We start from the raw sequence: 20,671 nt of genomic DNA on the forward strand, positions 1-20,671 counted from the left end.
GCCTCCGTGGGTGTAAGTTTCGGGCCAGCACTAAACAGAACCTTTCACAAGACTGAGAGAGAAGCTCACGCTGAGGAAGAGCGAGAGGGGGAAGGAGAGGATGCCTGAACAACATCGAGATATATGCAAAAATCTTTCTTCATACATTCTTATATAGTTCTATATTGTGTATTGTGTATTTTGTTGTACAGTTATTTTATTTTCAACTTTAATTTATATATTTATCTTTATCTTATTCGTCCCAGTTAAATTTACCCTTCATTCTAATTTGTCTTGTACAGTTATTTCATTTTTAACCTTAATTTATATTCTATTCCTTCCTAGTTAAATTTACCCTTTTTAATTTTTCATATTTATTTCCTATCTTATTCATAGCCTTTTCCTTTTTTGTTTTCTTTAGGTCACGAGCAGTTGTCCAAGCATTTCACTACATATCGTACTGTGTATGACTGTGTACGTGACAAATAAAATTTGAATTTGAATTTGATTTGAAAATCATCAGGTCTCTGTCTTCCACGTAGAACAAGGCCAACAATGAGCTCTTTTTACCTGAACGTTAAGTCACGAGACCGAACATAATACCTGTATGGACGTCACAGCAAAGCTTGTTTCCAATCTGACCATCTCGGTTAAAAAGATGAAACACGTCATATTTTCTTGCTTACAGCCAGTCTAAATGGATTTAAGGTGTAATTTTCACATCCTGAGAGAGAGAGCGAGAGAGCCTTTGGTGCTCTGTTTCATTTCACTGCCTTTTGTCAACTGACTTGTCACTTAAAGAGGTCTGGATAAATAAAGTGGTGTAGTAGTAATATCGTGTGTCAGTGGGAAATTTAGTTAAGGTCATCCGTGATCTGATAGTTTTGTACACTCATGCACACAAACGCCTTGTTGTGCACCGGGTTGGGTGTGGGCTGAGTATTGTTAAGAAGGATGGGGAGCAGGATGGGGGATTAAAGGAGGGGGTGGCAGGTCACCTACTGCTGCGCCATGTGAGCATACCGAGAAGAAAAGAAAGAGACGCTTGGACTTTGCACTGTAACCTTAGTTGCTTTGAGGCGGGGGTGTGGTTTGTAATGAAACTGGCTTGTGAGTGCCAGATATCAGCCTCACTGAACTGTCTGTGCAGGAGTGAAGTGTTAAGTAATTTAATTCCTTTATCTGCGCAGCACTTTTTCTTTGTTCTTGGCCTTTAAATTTGCACTACAAATACTGGATTTTTCTGAGTCAACAGTAAAAACAGTTTCTGCCAAACCTGTTATCACCCTCATCTTTTCTTATACGTCTTATATTTCCATTTAAAAAAAAAAAATCAAAGTCCACCCTGTTTGAAGGCAGGTGCATGTTAAGACGGTGGGAATGGCGTGGAACTGCTCTCTCCCCCCTCAAAATCTCATAGCCCTCTAGTGTCGTTCAGCTAGTAGTAACTTAGTACCTTACGGAAATATTTGTACTTGTAGAAATACTGCTTACTAGTATTTCTATGTTATCTGACTTTCTGCTTCTACTCCACTAAGTCTGAACCTCCATGGGATTTATATCTTGTCTTGATGCACGCTCAATCATCCAGGTAAAATAAAACCCAAAAAGCTGATGAACAGAATCAACTTTTTGGGGTTCTTTTTTGTCAGTTTTAAAAAACAAATTCTACTAATAAATGCTTTATTATTATGGATAAAGCTCCCTAGCTTTGTAATTCAGTTAATTTCCATTCAGTTTTATCAATATAGTGCTGATTTATAACAGAAGTTACCTCAGAGCGCTTTCTTGTTCTCGAGAATAAATGAACCCCTATGGTAGCACTTGGTAACAGTGGGAAGGAAGAACACCCTTATTACAGGAAGGGGGAGGGGAGTATAGATAGACAAGGACAAAAAACAAACTATGGGAGAGGGAATACAAAACTTCATGCACGGAAATGCATAAAAGATGGAAGTGGAAAATAAATTTTAAGTGTCCGAGCCAAAAGCAGCATAAGTAAGGAATAATTCATGTTCCCCTGATCCAGCTCTGACTATAAGCTTTATCAAAAAGGAAAGATTTGAGGTCTGTTTTAAAACTAGGCAGGGTGTCTGTCCTCTGAATCCAAACTGGGAACTGGTTCCACTGGAGAGGAGCCTGATAGCTGAAGGCTTTGCCTCCCGTTCTGCTTTTGTAAGCTAGGAACCAGAAGTGACCCCGCAATCTCTGAGAGTGACTGAGAGTGAAGTGCTCTGTAGGGATAATATGTCCCAGTGGAGTATCCCTCCCCCCTCGCCTTGTTCTGGGTGTCCCCTGTGTCACCCCATAAAAAAAATTAAAAAAATCCTGGAATCTCCTGGTAACATTTTAAGGGGCCCTTGAATGACAAGGAGGGAAGGCTCTGCTGCACATTTCATTCATCCACAGTTCATTTCACTTTTCTAAATATTTTTTAATCAGACTAAAACTTCTTAACACAGACGAATGAATTGTTGAATTGTTACAGTCGCCTCGGCAAAGGTTAAAATACTATAAACCAGCATAAAAATGACACAAACCACCATCGTTTAACCGACACATAACAAACACTCACTAAATGTGTTTGACTTGTGCGTCTTTCCTGTGTGGTTCCTTTTTATTTGGCATCGAAAGTTCAAGGACCCTTGCTCTGTTTTCTTTTTCTGTTCTTCGCCGCCTCTTGAGGAATTTTATCAGGCTTTTAAAGGGTAAATACTCCCCCATACTCATGAGCTATTCTTTAACTTTCTAATTTGTGGATTTAAAGTATTTTTCATTAATAACAGCTTCCTGCTACAGTGAAGTAAACCAAAGTTGAAGCTAAAAAAAACATTTAAATCCCTCGTAGAGATGTGTGTGCAGCTGAGCAGCTACAAGAGATCCCTTTCCCTGGATTTGAAACCGTGTGATCAATTGCTAGTGTAAAAATATTTCTGTTTTAAATAATGCCGTTCTGTTGCACTAAATTTGTTTTAGTCTCATTGGACACTTTCAAACATGTCATTTGTCCGTATTGTCACGCATTTCTCTCTCCTCTTTAAAGAACACTCTTTGTCAGTCTGAAAAGGGGCCCGATGGCCTTAAAAGTCAATGTTTATAGGCTCGCTGCCAGGACCGCAGACTTCCTGTTAAAGTAAATGGCCGCCGTGCTGAACCCATCATAAAAGGATGAGAGAAATTATAAATACATTTTCTGGATATTCCATTAACCCCCCCCCCCCCCCCCCCCTCCTCTTATTCTCGCTTGCTCGTCTGGCAGCTTTGGAGCTTCGCTTTGATTGGAGGAGAAGAAAAGGTGTAGCGTTGCTGTTGTGACAAATGCTTACACATACAGAACAAGTGAAGACACAAATGTAGCACTTTGTTTAGTGTGTGTGTGTTTAATTTTAGCCTTGCTGGCTGCGTGGCTCTGGGGACGGAAATGCGAGCAGCTTTTCAATGGATTTCCATGACATTTTGTACAAACATTCGTGATCCCCAGAGGACGACTCCTACGGACTTTAATCCCTTGCTGAGAGGCTGCAGTTGAAATGCTTAGTGCAGCTAATTTTAATCATAATTATGAGCCATCATCTTAGCAGAGACAGCAATTCTTACTTTTCTTTAGTAATTAATGAGGTTTGTAACCATATTCACTTTTACATTTTGTCTTTCTTTTTTCAATATAAGTGAATTTAAGCTTATTTTTTAAAAGATGAAAGTCTTTCTTTATCAGCTATAGGTCCAACTCTTAGCTGAAGCCATTTGATGTTTACATGAGAGAATTTTTCAAACTTAAGAGCATTAGTTTTTACAGATGTTCTGACATCAGTAGATCTTTAATATTGTTGTTCTTTAATATTGCACTGTTTTCTGCATTTTTCCAAAATTTCATAGCCATATTTGATATTTATTTAATTAAGCACTCCTCTATCATAGCAAAAAATGTACTTTTATAATCAATAAATATAAACTTAATATATAATAATAATAATAATTATTAATAATAATAATAATTAAATTTTTTTTAAAAATAGATTTAGATTATTACTGATAAATAATTACGCAGTCTTTTTTTTATTTACATATTAACTCTGGAGGTTAATATGAGAGCAACACCCTACTTGTTTTGTACTAAGGTTGTTATTGATTCAGCAATGCATCCATACAGTCATGCTAATCATTTATTGATTATACCCTCGTGTTCTTTGTAAGCTGATGGGGGCTTTCTGTGACTAAGTGCATTTTAATCTATGCTGTAGAATAGCCAGTGTTACTGCTGTTTTGGCTTTCCTGTGTAGATCTGAGCAGCTCTTACATAATGCCATTTTGATATCCAGGGATTAGGCTGAGGTCCTCTCCACAGACTGGCCGGCTGCTTCCATCATGTCACCCACGGGAAAATGACAACTGCTTTTATGGCAAAAACAAAACTATATGACATTCCAGTGACGTGATACATTTCGGTCTTCGCAAACCGAATATAACGTTTATAGTGGGCTGTAAGCCGAGCTGGTAATTCAGTCCAGTCGTGAATCTCACCTGCTGATGCGTAGTGGCGAGATTATAATGGCGCCGGATTAAACTGGGAAAAGTGACACCCTTAGATAAATGAGGGTGTTGTTGAACTTAGAGGACACGAGCAGGTGTGGTGGCCTTTTACAGGTAGCAGGTAAACGCTGCCAAGCAGAGCTGCTAAAGAGGTGGAGTGCTGTTGCGTAAACACAGGTCTTTACTGTGTACTCTGTAAACGCACTAGCCTGTGCCCTCTTGAGAAAAGCAAGCAATTAGTTTGAAGGCTGCACGCTCAGACGCTTGGAGTGCGATGCGGACGTTAAATGGATCTCAACAGATAAATACTGCAGCTCATTAAATATTGGAAAGAAGACCCACTCGCATGTAGTCTCAGCTGCACCCACGTTCAGACCGACGGGCCGCTCTCACCTGCAGACATGCATCGTGCTGCAGGTTTCACTTTTGTCTCATGCCTGTTTTTGCTTGAACAGTGAGAGTAATGTAAACAGAGCTGAGCGCTCTGAGCCATCTGCCTAATGTCACTGTGGCCCATATCTGTCCTCTCCCTCCCTCCCTCTCTTACTGGGACGCTTCTTATTCCTGTCATCCACACATTGTCTTTTTCCTTCCTCATGCCGCTTCTGTTTTAACCACTAATTTCCTTCCTCCCCTCAACATCTGTCATTCTTCAGTTTTATCTGCGTTATCCATTATGTGCTTTCTTTCTTTCTCTTTTTTTGTTTGTTTTGTTTTGTTTTGCCCTGCCCCGTGTTTACTTTCTTTTTAAACTCCTGTCCCCATTACCCATCTGCTTCTATTCTCATGTCTGTGATGCTCTGTAAACTATGTCACCTTGGCTTACCTTAATCCTCTGCTGCTATTCTTAGAATTACTTTCCAGCTGCAATATATATATTTATATATATATATTTAATCATGCAAACTCTCTACTTAAGCATGATTCTTTTGATCAGTGTTGGGACAGGCTGTTCTGTTTTTTAGCAAGTACTCTCAATTTGTACACTTAAATAAAAATTAAATAAAAAAAAAAGAAGAAGAAAGAAATCAAATTGTAAACAAATCATAAAGCCGCAATAAAAGAAATGCACAAACACATAACGTGCAGAATGTTTAAAGAAGTCAGTGACGCTTCAGAAATTAGGATAGAAATTAAAACCACTTATGAGGAGGAATAGTCGATCCTGTCTGAGAATGGGATTAAAAAATGTGTTATAATTTTGGAAAACGAGATTGAAGATTCCCAGCATTAACTTTAAAGTACCGTTTCCACATGTGAACGACCCTAGTCTATTAAGCTGCAAAGGTTGAGCTATCTGGCTGTACCTTTAAAGGTTCTTTTTTTGGGGGGGCTTTTAGACGTTATTGTGTTAGGACAGTGGAGAGGAGGCAGAACTGGGAAGGCACAGAGTAAACGGCCTCGGGGCAGATTCAAACCCAAGCCTTACGTCATATGGGTCACCTGCTCAACTCAGTGAGCTAAACGGACACCCTAAAGGCACTACTTAACATTAAAGGATAACAAGTTCTTGCAGAAATGTGTTTTCAGACTCTTTTAACCTTTACTTAACCAGCAAGTGAAAGTCTTGAGATTAAGAATCTTTTTTGGGTTACCGAGTCCGGTAACCAAACAAATTCTAAATCACGTCGTGCTGTGAAGCAGCATTTCCAAAACCGAGCCACGTGTTATGACAGGCCTAAGGTGCTCGTTGTACAGCATTAACCTAGTCTTAGCCTTGTTGTAAGTCAGGTAATGTAAAATCTCTCTATTTACTTTCAATAATATGAACATAAAATCACATAAAATCCAAATTCTGGCTCTTATTTTTCTCACCATAATATAATTAATTGGTTTAGTCCATCACAGGGTTTGGAAAAAATAGGTTTTAAACCAAATCTTGTTATGTTTTTTCCAGTTTTTGCAGGGCCTGTCTTGTTTTTAGAGACGTGGAGGCTGTAACAATCTATTAGTGACAGCTTGACCACTGTCCAGAAACCTGTTTTCTGTATGTCACTAACAGAAAATCATTTCCTGATGGTCTTGCAGCATATAAAATATTTTAGCTGACTGTACTGATGTCAGTATCAACAACTATACTGAGCACAATAGTATTTATGAATTTTAGTCTAAGAGAGCATGGTGGTAGGTCTCTGGATCCCCAAGTCAGCATTCCAAACCTCAGTAATGGCTGCTTCTGGCTTATAACCCTTATCTTAACTTTATAACACTAAATGTCTTGTTGTGGTTTTACAGTTTCCATCATTTACAAAAATATCCATCCATCCATCCATCCATCCATCCATCCATCCATCCATCCATCCATCCATCCATCCATCCATCCATCCATCCATCCATCTTCTGCTTATCAAATTCAGGGCTCTGTTCAGGGTGAATCCCGAACAGGTCGCGAGCCTCTCGCAGGGAAAATGACTAACACCGAGACTTGAAACACTCAAGTCAATGACAGAGGGGTAGCAACACAAAAGGCAGGAGTAAATAAAAACACAAAGAAACAACTAAACCAACAATTAAAACAGAGACCATGACAACACGGGACTCAGGAGCGCCTAAATTCTTGAACTGTTTTCCAAAAATACCTAACAGTGCACAAAGGTTTGCTGACTTCTATTATGTTTTGTTTTTAAACAAGCTTTTAATAAGGAATCTTTTATGTGTTTGCATAGATAAAATAAAGAACAGGGTCAAAGTAAGTGTAAAATAACTATTACATAGTTGAAGAAAAGTGCTGTCTTTGCTCTTTCATGGTCTTGTTTTGTCTGTTTTTTTGTTTCTAAGGTATGTTTAAAGCATTACCTGAAGCACAAAGTATCTCTGTGTATTTCCATTTCCACCCAGAAGATGTCAGTGTGTGATACACTTGGTGACAGAAAGACACTAAGCAGAAGGACTGGAAAGCAGATTTCCGTGTTAAAAACCGCTCCGTAACACAGACAAAATATTTTGGATTGAAGTTTCCACTTTACAGGCCTGAAATCTGTTTCTTTGCTCCTGTTGATATTTGATGCAGGATGTATCATCTCTGGGTTTCCTTCTGGTGCACAGACAACCTTTGTTACTGTCTAAGTGTATCCTCTACCGTGAGAGGCGTCACGTTTAAGTTGTAAACAAGAGCACATCTCTGAAGGAAGTGGCCTTATGTGGGGTCAGCAGCAATCCCCATGATGCGTTTGGGCACATTTGTATTATTATTTTTGGATACTGGGGGTTATCCCATGGCAGCAGCGCTTTAAACCACAAACACTTCAAAATAAGATAGCAGCACACAGCCAAGCTGCAAATATTAATAAGTGGTCAGTGGGCTGTGAGGGGTAGAGGGGACAACAAATTCCACAATCAGGACCATTTCCTGTCAGGAAGTGTGTGTGTGTGTGTGTAATCATGTCTAGCTGTCTTGTGAGGACGCACTCACCGGTCCTCACAAGTTTGAAGGCCTTTTAGAGGCTCAAAATGTGGTTTTAGTGTCAGGGTTACATCTAGGTTATGGTTAGGTATAGGGTAAGGGTTAGGGTTAGGCATTCATTTTTAATGGTTAGGGTAAGGGGCTAGGGAAACCATTATGTCAATGAAGGTCCTCACTAAGATAGCTGAACGGGGTTGTGTGTGTGTGTGTTACTAGTTTTGGAGAAATTATTTAAAAATAAATATATATGAAATGAATATAAATATTCAGAAGAAGCAGTCTTCTAATCTGTTTAAGTCCTAGTTCATATTCGGTCTGAATTTGCACCATGTAACGTTTATTCTGTTTATTAATAAATGTTACATGGTGGCAGACGATGACTTTTCCAGGCATCTGTACAGAGATTGGATTTTGACTATCCAAAGGCTTATACAAATAGTCTGTTCACGATTATGAGAAACATCATTTAAATGTGGACATACAGGAACAGCATAATGATGCCTTTATTCCAGTAATACTAGTCTGTTTACCTGCAGAGTGGTTGCTGTGTAGCAGTTTGATCACAATCATTTCGCAACCAAATAAACTGTCGATCAAACGTTATGTTAAAAAAACAGACGTGTGCTTCCATTGGGCAGGTTGAAGAGTACCACTTAGATTTCATTTAGACCTCTAATCAGCAGGCATTTGCTCAGAGCATTTATGTTACAGATTACAGATTTTATGGACTATATTCCATCTGTGATCTGCGCTATGAGCATTTGTGATCTATTTATGCTACAGTCGCAATAATGAAAACGGTGCTTGGAGACCACAACACAACCAAAATTATTTCAACCATTAATATGTGACCTTGTCACCTTTAAAGAGTCTTTAAAGAGCACGTCTACAGCAACTTGCAGTCAGCTGCTGTCTTCAGAGGGACTTTGATGTGTCAAGACTAAGATACGATGGAGTCAATCTGCTATTATTTTGTGATTGAACGAGGTTCAGTTGGTAGTTACATGCAATCTGTTTGTGATAATATTGCAAATAACTGACAGATTGGTGAAAATAGCAAATCGGTTAACGTCTACATACACAGAAATTCGATTTAAGTACTTACATTCAGAGTCGAATCAGAACCTTAAACATCTGAAACAGAAGTTCTGAACTTCCTCCACAAACAGTGATGTAGTTGCTGCAGACTGACGATTCAACTGCAAAATGACGCTCTCTGAAATCTCGCTCTCACATAGGACCAGAATACACCAGCTATGAGGCACAGAGACGGACTCAGATTGTTTTTGTGTGATCGTGTAAGCAATCTATTGTCATCAACTAAACACTGATTATTTCAACCCTTAGCCAATCTTGTTATTTTTGTTATATTCATATGTTGGGAATAAAAAAAGTCAACCAGTCTGTCTAAAATTAGTGCAGGCAAACCAAGGGGTCAACCAAGGGGACAGGTTGTGTCCCACCAGGAAACCTGTGTAATTGATTTGAGCTAAAAAGTGGTCGCCCAGAGGCAACCGGTTTATTGTTACTTGCAAAACACATTGAGGGTTTTACCATCCATCACAAGAAGGTTGGTGTTTTTACTGAGGCTTTAGGGGCACAAGAACTTCTAAGAATCTTAGAGTAATAGCTGTATGGACGTGTAGCCCTGACAATCAGTCACATGCAGATCACATGCCACACCGCAGCAGATTAAAAACAACCACCATCCACTAAAAAGAAGTAAGATCTCTATATTGCAGTAGCTCAATACTAAGGAAGTATAATTGTGTTTTAAGACAAGTTTTAGGTCATGGTTGGTCACCGTCTAACTGCAAAAAGGCAATTTATTCCATAACCTCGGGGCAGCAATTGACTGCTCTGTCCCCCCTGAGCTTCTGCTTAGGTCACATGACCTGAGAGTTCAGACAGGAGTGTAGGGGTGAAGTAAAGTAAAGTCAGAGATGACTCTAAAAAGCACAAGTAGCTAGTGAAGCGAAGCCAGAATGAAACATGATGTTCTGGCTTCGTTTGATTTTTAACTATGTGTTAATGTTTTTGCCAAGTGCAACAAGTGGTTGCACTTGGCCTGCTGTTTTTATCTGTCCTGCAGCAAACATGACAAAAGTACACAACATGCTTTTTTTGTTTGAATTATTTGCCTCTATAGTACTTTAATTTGTTGTTTTACTGTTTATTTCAGACTCCATAGCTGACAGAAAACAGCCAGCATTTTATTAAATCAGCATTGGCTCTAACAGGATGTGAGTGTTTCTGTTACTTCCTGAAGCCTGCTGGAAACCATCTGTCTTGACTCGATTTTGGTCGGCAAAGCTTCAAACCGGCCATCTGTGATTTAGGACTTTTATTTTTGGACTGACGATGGAATATTTTACCAAGTTCCTCTCACACACGGCCCACAGTGTAAAGGCGCCTTAATGCACAAACAGTCTTGAGTCTCTTGAGACAAACAGAGAACTGAAATGTCAGAATGACAAAAAAGGTAAACAGCAGAATGAAACTCACACCGCTTGTGTCGTAGTTTCACCCTTACAATGAGTGTAACACAAACCCTGCCGTCAGTTATCGTTTTGTGTCCTTTTATGGAAGGAAGTGAAGTTGAACACCTGTATCTCTGAGTCTGTTTGCATCACTGCCGCTACTGTTACAAAGATTAAAGTACCTAATACAGACCGTTTTCTAGCAGTAAAAGCTGCGTTGCTAGTGCATGTTTGATTATTCCTCTTCCTTCTTCTTTTCTAATGCTTTATAATCTCTTCCCCCCCCCCCCCCCCCATTCACTCTCTCCAGGTGAGTGCTAATGTCCTGATCTTCCTGTGCACCAACATCATTGGCATCTGTACCCACTACCCTGCCGAGGTTTCCCAGAGACAAGCCTTCCAGGAGACCAGAGGATACATTCAGGCCCGGCTTCATCTGCAGAGGGAGAATCAACAACAGGTAAACCTGCACACACAATTCTATCTCCCAGCACTTATTTGCAACAGAACACAAAGAGTCTCTCTGCAGTGTCAGTGTTTAATGACTAGAAATGAACATAACTTTTTGATCTTGATGTTGCAACATTTAGCGACACTCCTAATTCATGGTGGTTGCTTTCTCCAAGACGCTGGAAACACCTTTGACTCGTTTTTATTGTCAGGAGTTTATCTACATTCTATATAACACCCTCATTTTACTTGGAACAATATCACTTACACAAGCACGTCCTCCAGGAAAAAGAACATCAGATGTACACGAGTACATTTATGAGTACATATACCTGCATGTGAACCTTTGCTGATTCCTGGTTTGGCTGTTGATGAGCTCTTTTGGTGTGGAGGAGGGCTCGTCACCAACACCACCATACTCAAACAGTTTCATTATTGAAAGCAGTGATGTTTTGACTCTTTCTGAAAGCGTACGGCCTGCACAGTCCATTTATTTCTTCTTTTTGTAAAGATGTATGTCAGTTAAAGTGAACTATATGTGGTTCAGTATGAAGCAGCAACAAAAACTAGAGATTGACACAAAAGTTGTTTGAAACAGTTGTTATGTTTAAATTAATAAATGGCTTTAAATTCGCTCATAGCATGAATAACATTTGAGCGAAGAGTATGATGAGATGTAGCAGGAAGTTGAGGCCCTCTTAAGCCAGCCAAGGCTTTATCAACAATGGAGGAGGGCTGAAGAGAGGCATAACAAGCAATAGACTATAAAGGCATGACAGCGGTACATTCTAGTGGCTGTTTTATTCTAAACCCAAGAATTAGCACCATCTCACAGCACAGTGTCCATAAAATGAAGCAACAAGCATATGAGATCAGCATCAATAGACCAACCCAGAAAACAGGGTATCAATAAATACACGCTCAGTGCCGACATCCATTTCCTGTGTGGTGCTCCGACAGAATCCTGGGTCCTACAAAAGACATCTTTATATAAAACTATATAAAGAAATATATGTATATCTGTCTAAGGCTTCTAACTTGGGAAAAATTTCACTTGCAAACTCAATGCAAATCTGTCCATTAATCTTTGTGTTCTCCTGCCAACAGACAAACTGAATTAATGAAATAAGTAACTTCCTCAAACAAATGTAGTTTTTAGCTCATGCTACTGAATCCAGAGGACTAAAAAGCATATTTTTGTCTCTCAAATGGATAGGATAAGTATTTTCAGCTGCTGACAGGATGTTCCTCTGTGAACGATGGAAAGAAAAATGCCGACATGTTCATGATAATGAAAGGAAAGGGCACCCTTTTATTTTTGATAGTTTAAGGATAACATCTGGGGCGCAGAAAAGTGCAGCATATCAGGCTCTGGATGCACTGACAACACTTGTTAGACAAATCAGAAAAAACACGTCCTGTCTGCCTAAATCTGGACTTCTACCACAGCACAAACACACAGAGCTACTCACTCTAAGATATGAGTTCTAAATGTCTCTGTAAATAATGGGATAATAAGAACACAGGCACAAACACATATATAGAAATGTAACCACAAAATTGTGACTGACAAGATCTGCATTTCCTTGTTTATTTTTTGTGATTTCCAGGAACGTCTGTTGCTTTCAGTGTTGCCGAGGCATGTTGCCATGGAGATGAAGGCTGACATCAATGCCAAGAAGGAAGACATGATGTTTCATAAGATCTATATCCAGAAACACGACAATGTCAGGTCAGCCGGGCGTGTGGCCTCAACACCTAACGTAACATTTAACCCATGAATTCAGATTTTAGCTACTAAATTGTCTTTCTTTTCTATAATTGTTGTAAGAGAGGTCATATCATGATACACTGAAAAACATGTGACATTGTAAAGCATTAAAAAGCCTGTTAGGATTTTGTTAATCCCATAAAATGAAGAGAAAATAAACAAAATCATACCATAAATTCATCCTAAGAATGGCTAACTCACGTTGGTGCACACATAAACACAAAAACACACATGTTTGAGCGCGCTCACAGAGTCAGAAGACGGTAGAGTGGTTTGGCAGAGTGGAGGCTAATTAACACTAGTGAGGGAATACTTAATCACCAGCAGCCAAGATAAGATAATCCCCAAAGATGGAAAGCTTCAGCACACATTCAATTACAGCACTGAGCAAACACGGTGCACTCGGTCCCTCACACACACGCGCGCGCACGCACACACACACAGATGCTTTAAGGTCAAACACCCTTCCTCTCTCAAGGTCATCTGCCCTGATAGTAACATAATGCAATAGTATATCGCTGAGGTGTAGCTAAATCAAACTGAATCAGCTTCGTAGGTTTTTATCTCTCATGATCGAGGATTAACTGTGTTTTGTTTTTGCTCCTCTTCATCTCGTCCTCAGTATTCTGTTTGCAGACATCGAGGGTTTCACCAGCCTGGCGTCTCAGTGCACGGCTCAGGAGCTGGTCATGACACTAAACGAGCTCTTTGCCCGTTTTGACAAACTGGCGTCGGTAAGCAGTCTTCCGTTACTTGTGTCTGTTTCTAAAAGGGATAGTTTGGCAGTTTAAGGGGTTGTTTTAGAGTGTTGATAGTGGATTTTTTTTTATCCTTTGCTGTTTCTTGTGTTTCTTTGTTTTAAGTTTAAAAGCAGGTGAGAAGTATGAAGTGCTTCCTGTATGGATATGTGTTTTTATTTATATTTTTATCTTGTCCTGTTGTCTTTTCTTCCTCAGGAGAATCATTGTCTCCGTATTAAAATTCTGGGTGATTGTTACTACTGCGTGTCCGGGCTGCCTGAACCCCGGGCTGACCACGCCCACTGCTGCGTGGAGATGGGTGTTGACATGATAGAGGCCATCTCGTGAGTAAAAACAGTGTATACATGCACCTGTATGTGGTGTTTGTTTCTGCGTTGTTTACAGTGTTTTGCATATTCCTCCCACTGCTGATGAGACACTCGTGTGTGTCTGTGTGTGTGTGTTTCTGTTTTCCAGGCTGGTGCGTGAGGTGACAGGGGTCAACGTTAACATGCGCGTCGGCATTCACAGTGGCCGTGTGCACTGCGGCGTGCTGGGACTCAGGAAGTGGCAGTTTGATGTGTGGTCCAATGATGTCACGCTGGCCAATCACATGGAGGCGGGAGGCAAAGCAGGGTGAGAGCGAGAGAAGCGTTTACAGTTTGTAAAAACTATCACAGTGTTTTAAGAACTCCAAATGCACGGCCACTTACTGCGATCATTTTTTTACCCTTTGTTTTGTTTTGATGTTTTTAAATTGCTACTGCTTCAAAAATAATTTGTTGCTGTCTGGAATTCATATTTTTCCGTGGTGGTACAGTTCGTACTGATGTCGGAGGTTGTTAAAAGCTCTCCTGTTATGAAAATATCATATTTGAACTTCAAGAAGTACAAGTGATAAGGCCATTTTGAGACTTGACTTGAAAAGCTTTCTGCGCTCTTGAACGTTGTTTTACAACAAATTAAAAGAAATTGTTTCATTCATTTCTAACATGTTCCTGACTTATGTTCAGCAGCAGTTCTGGAGCTATTAATATATGCCTGCTGTCCCCCTGTGTATGCCTTTAATGTGAAAAACAAAAAAAAATAAACACCCCACATAAAGCCACTTCCTGGTCTTTTCGTCCCTGCCAGGCGGATCCACATCACAAAGGCCACGTTGCAGTATCTGAATGGGGACTATGAGGTGGAGCCAGGTTTTGGAGGTGAGAGGAATGCGTATCTGAAGGAGAACAGCATTGAGACATTCCTGGTCCTTGGCTGCAGCCAAAAACGGGTCAGTACACAAACATACACACAAATATAAGAGGTGTAGGCGGGGAAATCTTCACCAAATTGAGACATTGGTCAGAGTTTTCTAGTCGAACCTGAAAAAACCCCACCAGAAAGGGACCAACAAAAAGGTCGTCACACACTAAAAATATACATAGAGATCAGATGACTGCCATGACAGTATTGCCATTAAGAAAACTGAATCAAGAACATAAATAAAATAAATAAACAAAATTCAACATCCTATTGGTTTGAGGAAAAAGTAGAGGTCACTGCTTGTGACAGTTCATTTGGTATCGCTGAAGACAAGGCCCCCATCTCTTGTTAGATCTACCCTGAATATCTGTTTTATACTTATGCATTTCTTCCATCTGTATAACAAATAACACCACCTTAATTTAATATGCAAAGGTATATGGAGATTTAGACTTAAAGGTTTCTATGGAGCATCAAAAAATCACCAAGCTATGGTCCAGTCCATCTGGAGAACATGCCAGTCGCGTAGGGCCAAAAAATAAATACTAAAAGAAGAGTCGTACTGTATATGTGTCAACATGACAGGGATTTCACAGAGTAACAAGAAAGTAAAGTAACGAGTAAGAAAATGAGAAATATAAGTAATGAGTAATGTGTAATGTGTAATACATGCTCATTTGGAAGACCGTATTTGGTATAAAGGAAATGATGCTCGTCCGTAACACATCTGCCAGAGTCACAGTTTGCATCTACCTGCATCTAACACCTCATCCAGCTGAGCAGGCATAAAAGAATGGTTATGCCATAGTGGGACATGTAAGGAGACACTAGGAGCCTGTCTGTGATTGCAGCGCTGGAGAATAACAGAGTAAGAGGATGCATTTTTAACAACTGAGGTCTCAAGGTGTACCCACAGGGGGATATCTTCATTGCTTGCATCACTGGATTGGTCTATCCACTTCCAATAAACAAAGGCTCTTGAATTGGCTGCCCAGTAGTAGAGTCTCAGGAAGAAGAAGCCCAAGGCCTCCCACCCTACTGGACTTGTGTAGATGGGCCTTAGACTTTCAGTGTGACTTGTAGCCACAAGTAGGTAAAGTAGTAAAGTCAGTAAACTCACCATTTTAATAGGGTTCACCCTGACAGTCATAGTTAAAGGCAGCACTCTACAACGTTCAATATTGGCTCTGAGTTTGTTGACTAATTCCATGAAATTAAACTTCAAGAGTAAAAAAATCATCTGCTTGTCTAAATGGCAAGGTTTTCAGAAAGTCTGATGAAAGTTATGAATGTTAAGGGCATAATTTGACCAGATAGATTTAATAGATACAGTGTGAATACCATTCCACTGACAAACTGGGAGTTTTGTTGCTTTAGCAGGCGATCAGTCCAAAGAAAACAGGCCTGTCTTCTAAAGCCAAAAGAAGAGTTGGTGGGAGTGTGTTGCTTCAGGTGTTGCTGAAATATGAAATATAATCCAGGAAATACAGCAGCTGGAAAAACAGCAACCTCCCGCTAATCCAAGAGGAACATGTAAGATGACATAGGATAAAATATAGTGGGGAATTCTGGCTAAAACATTACATAACCTGTAAAACAGCTCAAATTGAGTAAAATACAATAAGAAAGGACAAAATAGCTTGATAAGATGAAACATTATACAAAAAAAGAACACAATTAAATATGGCCACAGTTTGGATTTCCCCTGATATCTATAGTCTCAAAATCAAAAGGCGCAAACAAACACGTCCCTTCACCAAACGCCTACTTTCAGCTTCTCCTCTTTCCACATTGTATTCATGAGCACAGGAACACATCCCTCCACTTTCTTCCATTTATCCAACCTAAGATCATGGTGGACTGGAGGCTGTGCCAGCGGTCTTATGGCAAGAGGCAGGATACACCCACCAGTCTGTTGCAGGGCGAAAACAGAGACAGTCTACCAGTTACGCTTGCATTCACACCTACAATCAATTTAGATTTGCCAGTGAAGCTAACCTGCATCTCTGTAAATCCTATTTTGAACATGAATATTCACTTTTGCTTAAAACAATGAAGTCTTGCCAATTTAAAAAGTATTAACATATTACATTGGAAACACTGAATATGAAATAAACACAATTCCATTAATTATAAAAATGCATTTAGGCTCCTATGGTGTCTTCAGACCGTGAGAGGAAGACAGAGTACCAGGGGAGAGAACATGCAAACGATGGTTTGAAACCCAGAACCTTCTCACTGTGAGGCGACACGGCTAATCACCGAGTCATCATACCTGTTATAAAGCATTTATTATTACAACATAAATCATCAGATAAGAGTTTTGTGTAAGAGCAGGTTACACTTATCTTAACAGTAGGGTGTTAATTATTTTTTCCCAGTTGTGCTGGCAAAATAAAAAATGAAGTGCTTAATAAAATGATTCATTTCAAATCATTTTATATTTCTGAACTACTTTAAAGTACAAAGGTTTTGAAGCACATTGGCGATATAACAGATAGTGAAGATGTAATAGTTATTGAAGGAAACAGAGCTGAAAAAGCATAATTTGTGAATGAAGTCCTCTTGAAGATCCCGAGCTGCCTCGTGGGAAAATTGAAAGCCAGAATTTAAACAAACCCTCAGTCACACATTTTGTCGTTCTCCATGTTGTGTTGCACGAGAACAGTTGGTCAAGCCTTCGTGTTGTTCTCTCCGAGCAGAAGGAGGAGAAGGCGATGATGGCGAAGATGCAGCGGACAAGAGCCAACTCTAACGAGGGGCTGATGCCACGCTGGGTTCCCGACAGAACCTTCACCAGGACCAAAGACTCCAAAGTCTTCAGACAAATGGTGAGACTCGACATCGACGCGCTGCTTCACAGCGACAGAGCGGCGCTGCAGCTTTTCTGCCAGAACCATAATTTTGTCTGCTCTCTTTCTTCTCCAGGGGATTGATGAAACCTCCAGTAAAGACAAGTAAGCACGGACTCTGACACACCACTTTGCCTGATTGGGTTACCCCTGTTATCGCCTGCTCAGTCTGTGCCTCTTCTTTTTGCAGCCGTGGCGTTCAGGAAGCCATGAACCCAGAGGATGAGGTGGATGAGTTTCTGGGACGGGCCATTGACGCTCGCAGCATCGACCAGCTAAGAAAAGACCACGTTAAGAAGTTTCTACTCACCTTCCAGACTTCCAGTCTGGAGAAAAAGGTTAAAACTGTGATGCCTCATTATTGCTAAAGCTTTTTATCTTAAATATCAGCCATGTGTGGAAAAGTCTACTCCTATTATTTCTGATTTCTTCTTTTTTTTGTGCAGTATTCCAAGAAGGTGGACGATCGTTTTGGAGGCTATGTTGCCTGTACTCTGCTGGTATTCTGCTTCATATCCTTCATACAGATTGTTATTTTTCCACAGTGAGTATTTCACCCATTCCCATAATGCTCTACTGCGAATGCTTCTGTGTATAACCCCATCAAGGGGACCCGTTAGGCTCATTTGTAGCTATTCTTGGTTTCTGTGAGAGTACCTTTGCATGAGTCACAGCTGAAATGATTTATCTGTCCTTTTACAGATAAGATTGATTAAAAGAAAAAAATCTCACAACCCCAATGATGTAAAACATTTTAAGTTATTAACAAAAAACAAAAACAAACATGCTGATGTTATTTATGAGATCTGATCTCGTTCGTATTTTGACTTTAACCTCCTAGGACCTGGCGTCCACATATGTGGACGTCACATTTTGGGTTGCCTAGACCAAAATACAAAATTTTGCTCTACAAGGGCCTGATATTCATGTACAAGCACATGATATTGCCACTGCTCGATCAAAAATTAAAACGAATGTCCTCATTTATGGATCTCATTTTTCTCAGAAACAAAAATCTTGTAAAAAAACTATTTGTTTTTACATTCATGAGGTCCCAATCAGCCCAAATATCAAAGAGAAATTAAATGCCATGGTTAAAGATGGCGAAATGTTGTCGGTTTCAGCATAAAGACCAAACTGTTGCAGCTAATGTAGAAATTCTAAGGCTTCATTATGAAAAAGTTTTCATAATTTCATCTTTATTTCTGAAATATCTAGCTTTTTCTCACGCCAAAGTGTTTAAGCTCTAGGGGTGCAACGATACACAAAATTCACGGTTCGGTTCGATACTTTGGTGTCACGGTTCGATATTTTTTCGATACAAAAAAAATGTTCATGCCTTTTTAATTTGTCATTTATTAAAATTATAAATATATATTTTAACTCAAAAGTACAGTTTTTAAATTTAATGTTGCTGAAACAAAAGTAATGAAAAAAATAAATATATCTCAGGGCTCTCAAAATTTCAAAATCCCTGGTAGCCCTTCGGGCAGGGACTCTTCAGTTTTTGGTAGCCCAAAATAAATGTAAGTAGCCCGAATAAAAAAAGAGAGCAATTTTTTGATTGATATTTTGTTTCCTGTTTTGTTTCCTTTACAATATTATACATTAAAGTATAATATTGTAAAGGAAACAAAACATTCAACAAAAAATTGTTGAAAAACAAATTACAACATTGTATAAAAATTACAATCATCAACTCAAATACTTGGTTCTAATTGAACAGAAATTTCTATGAACTTGTAAGAACTGTGTAGGACATGAATCAGTCTGTGTCAGATCCTGAATTTGAAATTTCCGCTGAAGTCACAGGTAAGAGGCAAGTGGGACCAAGATCTAGGCCATTTGCTTTTTGAAGTTTGCAAAGACTACTAAATTTTGCCAGTGGTAGTTCACTCTTTGCAACATAGTACGCTGTTCTAAACAGATTTTTCAGGTTTATTTTTAGTATGTTATTTGCAATTGGTGTTTGTTCTGGGAAAGATATTGCAGACTGCGCAATAATGCATTTCTTGCATTTGGGGGCCTTTCTTAAAATGACTGGTCCCAGTAACAAAGGCGCTTGTCGACTCAGAAATCGAGAGAAAACCAACAACACACCCGGCAGAACATTATGTTATTTACACGGGTGCACATAAGTGGTCCGCATGTGCGCATTCGCTGTCAAAATAAAAGACGCGCACCAGATAAGAAGTTGCAACGCGCGTTTGCGTCCATATAAAAAGCACTGTTTTTGTCCACTAGAGTGGGATTTTCACGGCACATTCCGCACCACCTCTCTGTGCGTTCATCATTTGTTTGAAGCCAGCTCACCTCCTGCAACCACTTTTCCAAGAGCTTCTTTTGTGGTTCGGACTCCTTCTGACATTTCTTTGGAGGTGGAGGAACACCAAAGTAATTGCTTAAAGGAGCTTCTTCGACATCTTTAAGAGTTTTAAACAAATGTCTGTCCTCCTCCAGAAAATCTTATGTATGCAAACACGCGTTGCAACTTCATATCTTGTGCGCGTTTTTTTTTTTTTGTTTTTTTGACAGCGAATGTGCACCTGCGGACCACTTATGTGCAGCCCCGGTTATATAGCTCGTTATATTGCAGCCACAGAAATTCTTTTGTCCATGAAACCATAAAGCTGCACTTTCTTTTTGCCTTATAGTCTGATTTGTCATAACTTTTCCGTTTTGTGGTAAGCTTTTCTTTGGCTGTCACTTCTTCACCCTGACCTGTCTTATTTGGCTCAGCAGAACTAAAATATATATCCTGCTGCTTTTACACACACACACACACACATAACGGTCAGTGATTCTCTGCGCGATCAACCTCTCATATGTTTAAGCTTGCTGCGGGAGATTTCACTTGTCATGTTTGCATAGTAAGCTAACGATTGATAAGACGATGTCAGAGGAATTGGTGCGCAAATTATCATCACTCACCAATCAGTACTGTCGCTCTCTATACACAGTTCGCGCGATTGCAAAGTGAAAGCTAGCCCCGGGACGTCGGGCTAGCGATTTTGCAAGCCCTGTATCTGATTGAGGAATCACTCATCTTTGAAAAAGAGAGTTTATTACAGAGAAATGGCTCTTTCCAAAATAAAAGCTATACTATACCCTTCTTCTGGGCTATATTCTCAGCAGCATATTGTAGCGGGTCAGGGCTGTTCGGGGTTCTGTTTGTACAGTTATGTTTTGTTTATGTTGCCATAGTGACGGATGACGCC

At 39.7% G+C, this 20,671-nt stretch overlaps 1 protein-coding gene across 2 annotated transcripts in view; it reads left to right on the forward strand.

Annotated features, from left to right (window-relative positions):
• The window catches only part of LOC147306067 (adenylate cyclase type 6-like), a 54,880-nt gene that overhangs the window by 24,844 nt on the left and 9,365 nt on the right, over nt 1-20,671 (forward strand). For both annotated transcript variants that reach the window (XM_086279009.1, XM_086279010.1), the window contains exons 4-13: nt 10,703-10,852; nt 12,453-12,574; nt 13,236-13,347; nt 13,570-13,697; nt 13,831-13,989; nt 14,488-14,629; nt 17,304-17,432; nt 17,530-17,558; nt 17,644-17,791; nt 17,900-17,997. In XM_086279009.1, the coding sequence (XP_086135135.1) occupies nt 10,703-10,852; nt 12,453-12,574; nt 13,236-13,347; nt 13,570-13,697; nt 13,831-13,989; nt 14,488-14,629; nt 17,304-17,432; nt 17,530-17,558; nt 17,644-17,791; nt 17,900-17,997 (1,217 nt within the window). The remainder of the gene's footprint in view (nt 1-10,702; nt 10,853-12,452; nt 12,575-13,235; nt 13,348-13,569; nt 13,698-13,830; nt 13,990-14,487; nt 14,630-17,303; nt 17,433-17,529; nt 17,559-17,643; nt 17,792-17,899; nt 17,998-20,671) is intronic.

This window comes from Aulonocara sp. 'chitande type north' Nkhata Bay, linkage group LG20, assembly GCF_057382095.1.
Source record: "Aulonocara sp. 'chitande type north' Nkhata Bay isolate Kocher_YH1m ecotype deep benthic linkage group LG20, A_spYH_male_GT1.1, whole genome shotgun sequence".
Taxonomy (NCBI): Eukaryota; Metazoa; Chordata; class Actinopteri; order Cichliformes; family Cichlidae; genus Aulonocara; species Aulonocara sp. 'chitande type north' Nkhata Bay.